Source organism: Cnephaeus nilssonii (genome assembly GCF_951640355.1).
Source record: "Cnephaeus nilssonii genome assembly, chromosome: 5".
NCBI lineage: Eukaryota > Metazoa > Chordata > Mammalia > Chiroptera > Vespertilionidae > Cnephaeus > Cnephaeus nilssonii.
Window position 1 is genome coordinate 24,758,454 of NC_137076.1, and position 8,816 is coordinate 24,767,269.

Here is an 8,816-nt window from a genome sequence, read left to right on the forward strand (position 1 = left end):
GAGATGCCGGAACCCAGGCGGCCATCTTGGATAGGACTGCGAAGCCTTAGAGGGAATAGTTCTGAAGGTTTGCGCTTAATGGCGGCGCAAGGTGCCTCCATCTTGGGAGTGGCAGGTTCTGCCATCGCGAAAGAAAGTTCCTGAAAAACGCCGCGAGCATCCTGTGGGTTTGGGGTGGGAGGAGAGAAAAGGAAAAAAAAAAAAAAAAGGACGAACACGTGACTCTAAAGAACCCTCCCCCACCCTATGGCGGCGCGACTCTGCTCCGCCCCCTGTTGGGACCGCCCCTCCGCAGCACCAGCCAATGAGAGCAGTGGTGCCGAACGCGGACGGTTTCCATGGTTGCGCAAAAGGAAGGCGGGGAGGAGGTAACCTAGCAATTGGGAGATGCTGCTAGGCCCAGCCAAACGGTAGGAAAGTGCTTTCGCAGAGCCGGAGAAACCCGAACTGACGGATCCCGGACAGAGGCGATTCCTAGTCGCCCCCCTAGCCCCCGGAGCCTGCCTTTGTCCCCAACCCAATCATGACGTCTCCCCTGTGCTGGCTGGCCGCCACCAGTGCCGCGGTGCCTTCTCAGGACCAGATTCCGACTTCTTCCAAGACCAAGGGCAATCAAGATCAGGCCAAAAGCCGCCCTAGAGGCAAGGTCGCGGGACAGGCCTGGCCTCCAGTCCATTCCAAGGGACCCACCCATGCCAGCCCCGGGAAGGCTGTTATACAAATGCAGATGGCTGAGTTACAAAGGAAGATACAAGTATTAGGTAAGATGGCTCCAAGTGGCATAAAATGGTCCCCAGTCAACAGTGTCCACTCAGCCCTCTGACCAGGCAAGGGTGCTTCACCAGCATTCATCCAGGTGATCAGTTCTGGCGGCAAAAACTCATAAAAACTCATCTCATAAAGCTTCCTGGCCCTGGCTGGGTTGGCTCAGTGGATAGAGCATGGGCCCTCCGACTGATGAGTCCAGGGTTTGATTCCAGTCAAGAGCATGTACTGCATGTACCTCAGTTGCAGGCTGGATCCCCAGCCTGGGTCGGGGCATTTGGGGGAGGCAACCAGTTGATGTGTGTCTCTCACATGTTTCTCTCTCTCTCTGCCTCTCCCCCTTCCTTTTCACTCTCTCTAAAAATCAATGGAAAAAATTTCCTTGGGTGAAGATTAATGAAAGAAAAAGCTTTTCCTGGACTCAGGAGTCAACTGGATTGTATTTCATACTTTTGTGTAATTTCAACTATCATGTATGGAGTGGTGAAAAACATAGATTCTAGAGACAGACATTCTGGGCTCAAATCCTGGCTCTGCAGATACTAATGGTTTGATCTTGGGCACTAAGAGTAACCTAATTGCTCTCAGTTTCTCCATCTGTAAAATGTGGATAACAGTACAACACCATAGGTAGTTGAAATGTGTTAAGTGCTTAGAGCAGTGGCACATGGTAACACACTGTAAGTTGCAAACCAGTGGTTCTCAATGGAAGAGGTCCGTTTTGCTCCCCAGGGGGCATTTGGCAAAGTCTGGAGGCTTTTATAATAGATTATTTATTTTTAGAGAGAGAGAGATCACATCAATTTGTTGTTCCACTTATTTATGCATTCGTTGGTTGATTCTTGAATGTGCCCTGACTGAGGATCGAACCCACAACCTTGGTGTATCAGGACAATGCTCTAACCAACTAAGCTAACTGGCCAGCGCTAAAGACATTTTTGGTTGTCACATAATTAGGGGTGGGATGGTGCTGCTGGTGTCTAGAGGGTGGAGGTCAGGAATGCTGTTCAACATACCAAAATGCAAAGAGCAACTCACCACAGTAAATAACTGCACATCCCAAGTGTCAGTCATGCCGAGGTTGGGAAAACCTGGTGTAAACCATTATTGTTTTATTATTAACTAGAGGCCCAGTGCATGAAAATTCATGCACTTCGTGGCGGGGGTGTGTGTGGGGGGGTCCCTCAGCCCAGCCTGTGCCTTCTCACAGTCCAAGACCCCTGGGGGGATGTCCACCTGCCAGCTTAGGCCTGCTTCCCGGGGGATCAGGCCTAAGCTGTTGGTCAGACATCCCTCTGGAAGCCTGGGAGCCCCCTTGGGGAATGTCCAACTAATGGCTTAGGCCCACTCCCCATGGCAGGCCTAAGCCATTAGTCAGACACCCTTAGCACTGCCATGGAGGTAGGAGAGGCACCCACCACCACTGCTGTGCTGGCCAGCCATGCGCTGGCTTCTGGCTGAGTGGCGTTTCCCCTGTGGAAGCACGCTGACCACCAGAGGGCAGCTCCTGCGTTGAGCATCTGCCCCCTGGTGGTCAGTGCACATCATAGCGACCAGTCATTCCTGGTCAGTCCCCTGTTAGGGTCAATTTGCATGTTACCCTGTTATTATATAGGATTATTATATAAGATAGGGGGAATCTTGCAGAGTGGTTGAAGGTCAAGAGTCAGACTGTTTGTGACCTTGAACAATCTAATAAGCCTGAGCGTCAGTCTTCTCATCTATAAAATGGGTATGATGTGGATATGCACCTATTGGCATACTGTATTTTATACCTGGAAAGTTCTTAGTTCAGCATCCAACACATAATAAATGCTCTAAGCAAAATATTATTATAATATTAAATTGATGACTACAAAAAGGCTATCCCTCTGGGAAGTCTTTCCCACCCCCATGATGCTCTGCTTGTACCTGCCCACATCACTTGACCCCAGAGAGTGATCGGAAGGCCTTTCATGAGGGCACCCAGTGGAACATCAAGAAGAATCAGGAAACCATCAACCAGCTACATGAGGAGAACAGGGTGCTGCAACTACAGCTGAGGGACCTGCTCCAGGTGAGGGTACAGCAGTGGGAGAAGCGGTTCCAGGGGCAGCACCAGCACTCCCAGCACAGGGCCCTGCCTCAGGTAGAGGTGGCCTGGGTAAGTGGTGACTGGGCTCCCCTCCTTGCAGGGAGAAGAGAAAGTGGTCCAGGCAGTGATTCGGGAATGGAAGTCAGAAAAGCCATACCTGAAGAACAGGACAGGCCAGGTTTGCCCCACCCCTCCTCCACTGACAATCTCCTTCCTTTCCAGCCTGGGTCCCCTCCCCACTGAACTCCCTCCCTCCTCCCCTCCCTCTCTAGTCCTTTCTCCCAACCATCCGCCACTCATTTATTCACACAGTTAATTTTTATCACCTGTCAACCATGTGCCTGGCATGGTATTAGGTATTGTTGATCGTGCAGTAAAAAAAAAACAGACCATGTCCCAAATGGGACAGGGATTTGCACTTTTGACTAGGGGGTGGGAGTCAGCAAAGGCCCCTCTCTTTCTGATGTGATGCTTGACCTGAGAATGGGCCAGGCAGGAAATGATCTGGGGGGGGGGGGGGGGGCGGCGGGGATGCCCCAGGCAGAGGGAACAACAAATGCAAAGTCCCTGGGGTAGGAACAAGTGTAAAGTGTTGGAGGCCAGTGTGGCTAGATGGGAGTGAGGGAGGGGAGCATGGTAGGAGCGGGGTCAGCAGGAGCCGAATCTTGCAGCAGGCCATGATGAAGAGAGTGGATTTTATATGCCAAGGCTCAGGTAAGTGGAAAAGGACTGAGAGAGAGCAAGAGTGGAAGCCAGGAGGAAGTCATTTTGGTGAAAGATGGTGTTGGATACACTAGGGTGAAAGCTGGAAACAGGAAGAAAGAATCTCGGGGGCAACCTTTGAAATAGAACAGATAACTGCTAACAAATTGAACATAGATGGGAGAGAAAAAGAAGTGGGGATGACAGAGTTTTGGACTTGAGCACTTGGAAGGAAGGATAGAGCATCCATGAGCTGAGATGGGGAAGACTGAGAAGGGCAGGTTTGGAGAAAGATCAAGTGCTCAAAGGGGTCACAATGGTTTTGAGGAGCCTGTGGACACATCTGGAATGCAGTGTAGATATGGATACATGAGCCTGAATTTCGGGGGAAGGCTAAATTTGGGCGTCTTCAGTGTACAGGTGGCCTTTAAAACCCTGAGTCTGGATAAGAGATCATGATGGGGTGGGTGTAGACAAAGGAGAGAAGAGCCTGGGGCTGTCTCTCCAAAGGCAAAGGAGACAAGCAAGGGGCAAACAGGGAGGTGGGTGGAAAAGCAGGGAATGGGCTTCTGGAAGCCATCAAAGTAGAAAACCTGCAGGAGGAGGGTCAGACGCTGCTCAGAGACAAGAGAGATAGATGGGAACCAAAATATGGAAGGAAGCGCTGGAGGAGGGACTAGGCGGGGTTCAGACCCCTGCTCTCGCTCCCCTCCCTCCAGCAGGCCCTGGAGCACTTGGACCACCGGCTGAGTGAGAAGGTGAAGCAACGGAATGCTCTCCGGCACCAGTTGGGATTGCGGCAGAAGTGGCTGGAGGAGCTCCAGCTGCAGCACAGCCTACGTGAGCTGGAGATGGAGGAGGTGCAAGATAGCAACACTGAGATGGCTAAGGTGCGGCCAGTGAGGTGTGGAGGGCTGGGAGGTGGACGGCTAAAGAGGGGCTCTTGATCTAGGGGGGAAGAGGAACTCAGGGTGCAGGGCACCCAGCCCAGCCTTGTTTCCCTCTAGACCTTGCGGAACCTGGAGAACCGTCTGGCGAAGGCTCGGATGAAGGCGGAGGAGGCGGAACACATCACCAGTGTGTACCTGCAGCTCAAGGCCTATCTACAGGTAGCGACCAGACTGGCTGGGGAGGGGGAGGCAGGGGGAGGCAGGGGAGGGCCAGCCTGGCCGGGGACAGCGGTCACAGGCTGCCCCACTCCTCACACCCCAGGGAGAGAGCCTTCACTTCGAGAACCGTCTGGACTCCATGGAGGCTGAGGCGGTGAAGGCAAAACATGAACTGGAGGAGCTGCGCGTGGTGAACCAGGAGGCCCTCAACACCCAGAACATTGCCAAGGTGCCAGCTCACTGGTCCCTGGGAATCCTACCCAGACACCATGGTCTCCTGGCCCCAGCATCTGGGCCCCAGCTGTCCCAGAGCCCCTCCTACTTGTCTCTCAGACCTTGCAACCTGGCCCATTGGGCCTGTGGCTCTGCCCCTGAGCCACGGCAGATGCCAACTGGTCCTGCTGTTCCCCTGCCTGCCCTCCAGAACCAGCTGCAGTATCTGGAGGAGACTGTGTTCCGGGAGCGCAAGAACCGCGAGCACTATGTAACCGAGTTCAAGAAACTCGCGGAGGAGAGGAAACTGCAGAACGAACGCATGGAGCGCAAGGTGGGTGCACCCGGGGGTGCCAGGACCAAGGCCCTGTCCCGCACTCCTGATCCCTGCTTGCTTGTCCCTACCTGACCTAAGCCTTTTCCCTGGACCCCCAGACGGGGCCCCACCTATTCCCTGACCCGTGTCCAGATACCCTTTCTTGGCCTCTGTCCTAAGCCCTTGTCCACAACCTGACCCTGGACCTGACCTCAACCTGGAGCAGACCCAGCGAGAGCACGTGCTGCTGCAGTCCGAAGATACGATCCAGGACAACCGGAAGGCCAAGGAGGAGGAGCTGCAGCTGCGCTGGAGCATGTACCAGATGGAGATGCTCTTCGGCAAGGTCAAGGACGCCACTGGCGTGGCCGAAACGCACGTGAGTGCTGCCTGCAGCCCTGTGCCCTGGATCAACACCTCAGCACACAAACGTGCTCTCTTAAAAGACAACCCTTCTTCCTCCAGCTACCGCTCCATCTCTCTGCTGCCCCTTACAGCAGAACCCATGCAAACTGTCTGTACTCACCATTTCCTCTCCTCCTGTCAGTCTTACACTGACTTCTTTGTCCTGGAGGCCCTGTGAAAGCTGGGAGTTTTGTCTCTCCTCTGTCTCCATCACCTGTAACACGGTCTAGGGCAAGCCAAACCCCTGCCCTGGGCCCCCCTCTTTGCAATGTCTTCCTTGAAATTTTCTAAGACAACTATGTCCCCTGCTGGCAAACAGTGATCCTGCTGGACCCCAGTCTGTTTCCCCCCGTTTGGGCACTCCCCAACCCTCTATTCTTCCCATGGGATGACCCCCGAGCGGTCCAGGACTTGGCTCTATGGTGTCATCTGAGGCACTGTGGCCAGGTGTCTTTTCAGAAATTGGCCTGGTGGCAGGATTGCTCCCACAGCGGGCCAGTATTTCCTCATGGGATTGGGTGAGATCTACCACCCACCCACCCCACCCCCCGCCACCTCAGAATGTTGATGGCACCTTGATTTTGGAAAGCAGCTATGGTCACTGCTACCCTGCCTCACACACTGATTTTTGGCTGATTCAAATTCCTGATCTAGAGAGGGAAGGGCTCAGCAAATATTATTTGTCCCAGGCTGCCCACCTGTGAGGCAGCCCTGAGTCCTATTCAGAGTCACTACACTTCACTGTGCAGAAGCTGTCAGCTCAGCCACCTGTTCTTCTTGCCCCGGGGTTAAGGAGGAGGGTGGCAGCTGGACCTGTCCAGGCCCTCGCTCTGACTGCGGTTGGGTGGGCCCTAGGCGGTGGTGCGGCGGTTCCTGGCGCAGAGCGACACCTTCACGCAGTTGGAGATGCTCAAGAATGAGAACATGGAGCTGCTGCAGGGACTGAAGCAAGAGAAGCAGCAGCTGCAGCAGGAGCTCGAAGACCACAAGTACTCAGGGGAGGCCATGCTAGTGAGGTGAGGCCCCAGCGCCAGAGGGAGAGGGTGGGGGCAGGGGGTCCTCTGCACTCCCACGGCTCTCTCTCCACTCCCTGCAGCGAACAGAGGCTGCAGGCCGAGTTGCAGAGTAGCCTCAATGCAGAGCAGCAGCGGAAGGCTGAGGCCCAGGCCCAGCTGGAGCAGGCCACACGGGCGATGCAAACCCTGAGGGAGGGCCTGGAGCAACTGGCGGGCAAGCTGGACCACCTCACAATGGGCAGCCAGGTCCCTGAGAAAGACCCTCAGGTGGGTGTCCACCCCATAGCCCCATTGAAAGGACCCCCCCCCCCATGCCCCATCCAGGACATCAGAAGCCCACTTAGAAGGGAGTCCCTACCCCACGTTCCTGGGGTAACTCCCTTACTCCGTAAGTGGCCCAAGACTTCAGAGTCCCTGTGCTGCCTCAAGACCCACCCCCAGAGGAAAGTCCCACTTTGTCCCCCAACCCAAAACCTCCGGGACCTGGCTGCAATACTGGAGCACCCCGAGACAGAAGCCCCACCCTTGTCTGCAGCAAAGTACCGTTTCTTCAGGTCATCCCGGCAATGGCTTCTCTCTGGTTATCCTCTCCCCTCAAAAGAAGATCTCCCCCACCCCTTGTCCAGCTTCTGAAGTTCCAAGGCCCTAGACAGCAGCGGCCCCGCCCTACAGAGGATAGCACCACCCTGTGGGTGGTCCCTCACCTCCGAAGGCTTGACCCCTGCAAGCAAAAGCCCCTTCCTGGTGGAATCTGCTCGAGGCCCTACCCCTCCAAACTGACACAGCTCCTCCCCCGCCGCAGGAGGCCGGGGGCTCTGCTGAGAAAGAGCTGGATCGCAAGGCTAGTGACTATATGCCGAAGCTGCTGGGCCTGGTGGAGGAGAAGCTGATGACACTGCAGGCGCAATTCGACAACCAGGACATTCCGGAGATGCTGCGCCACATCGCGAATCGCGAGGTACCCAGGGGCTGGTGTCAGGGGTGGGGGGAACGGACTTCAGGGAGCTGCGGCAACCCCTGGGAGACCTGGAGAAGGCCGCTCGCCAGAAATGGGACTGGGAGGTCAGAGGGCAGGGTTGGGTGGGGTGGGGTATCAGGGGTGGGGCCTCAAGACGCCAAGGGGCGGGCCCCAGGGACCAGGGGCGGGCCTGGCGGGAGGACAGGAGGTGGGACTGGGCATCGGGGTGCCAGCTGAGAACGAAGGCCACAGCTGGGCCCGAGTAAAGTTAAACTGGAGTTGGCAGGGGCTGTAAGGAAGCAGGGTGTATCTTGGGATGGGGTGGGAAGGAGGGGTAACAGGACTTCCCTGTAGCCCCCACTCACAGTCTTCTCTCCCGCTCCCCTCCTCCCCAGTTCTACTCCAACCTAGAGGGAAAGCTGCCCGTGCACAACACCCGCATCACCTTCCCCCTTGCCAGTTCCAAGGACAAGTTCTTTGGTCAGTACGGGTGCGGGGGAAAGGGAGGGTGTGGGGCCTGGGGGCCGATAAGGGCCAAGGTGAGGGGGGTATAAAAGGCTGCGTAGGGAAATCTGAGCAGGGATGGGAACCTGGACCCCCTTTTCCCTCACCCACCCCCCACAGACGAAGAGGAGACCGAGGACGACGACAACGACCTGGTGTCTCGCGGGGACCTCAAGATCCGCTCCCAGAAATTAATCGATTCTCGCAGCAAGAAGCGCAACCGCCCTCGGAGGTCCTAGACTCGCCCTCGCACCCGCGTGGCCTCTCCCGGCCTCTGGGGAGCTCCCAGGCCCGCTGCGCCCAGCCGCCGGCCCGCGGGCCCCTCCCGGGCTGAGCGGCCGGACCGGAGCGAGCCGGCCAGCGGCGCCCGGAATAAATATCCCCAGGCGGCCGCGCCGGCCTCGGAATCACAAAATAAATGTCACCGACCAGCCTCCTGGGTATTCGCCTCTCCTTGACCCTGCACCTCCCCAAAGACAGCTGCCTCTCAAACCCGGGGCCACAGGCTCTGCCCCCTCCCGTCAGCTGGGAACACAGATGGTGGCTCCAGAGAGTTGCCCCGCACCTGGGAGGACCGCGGACTCCACCTGGCGCACAGCCCGGCCGCCCTCCTGGCTGTCCAGAGCCCCCGCACGCCGGGCACGGCGAGGCGCCTCCCTGGGAGAGGGGGCCTTTCCTGGGCGCACACTCACACCTGTAGGAGGAGCCGGGGCCTCACCCCGCGGGTCTGGATGGGTGCTGGGGTCCCGCAGGG

General features: G+C 56.7%; 1 protein-coding gene across 1 annotated transcript; it reads left to right on the forward strand.

The window, feature by feature from the left end:
- Positions 1–367: 367 nt before the first annotated feature.
- Positions 368–8,513, forward strand: ODAD3 (outer dynein arm docking complex subunit 3). The gene is made up of 13 exons (XM_079771414.1): positions 368–761; positions 2,700–2,821; positions 2,940–3,017; positions 4,261–4,431; positions 4,549–4,650; positions 4,754–4,879; positions 5,075–5,197; positions 5,406–5,558; positions 6,440–6,600; positions 6,681–6,867; positions 7,403–7,558; positions 7,954–8,038; positions 8,183–8,513. The coding sequence occupies exons 1-13, from the start codon at positions 524–526 to the stop codon at positions 8,299–8,301; spliced, it is 1,821 nt and encodes a 606-aa protein (XP_079627540.1). The 5' UTR covers positions 368–523; the 3' UTR covers positions 8,302–8,513.
- Positions 8,514–8,816: the final 303 nt, after the last annotated feature.

Excerpts from the sequence above, each read along its gene's own strand:
- ODAD3 (XM_079771414.1), top strand. The coding sequence starts at position 524 with ATGACGTCTCCCCTGTGCTGGCTGGCCGCCACCAGTGCCGCGGTGCCT. Across the intron at positions 2,822-2,939 it reads AGCTGAGGGACCTGCTCCAG|GGAGAAGAGAAAGTGGTCCA; the intron begins GTGAGGGTACAG and ends CCCTCCTTGCAG. Across the intron at positions 4,880-5,074 it reads ACACCCAGAACATTGCCAAG|AACCAGCTGCAGTATCTGGA; the intron begins GTGCCAGCTCAC and ends CCTGCCCTCCAG.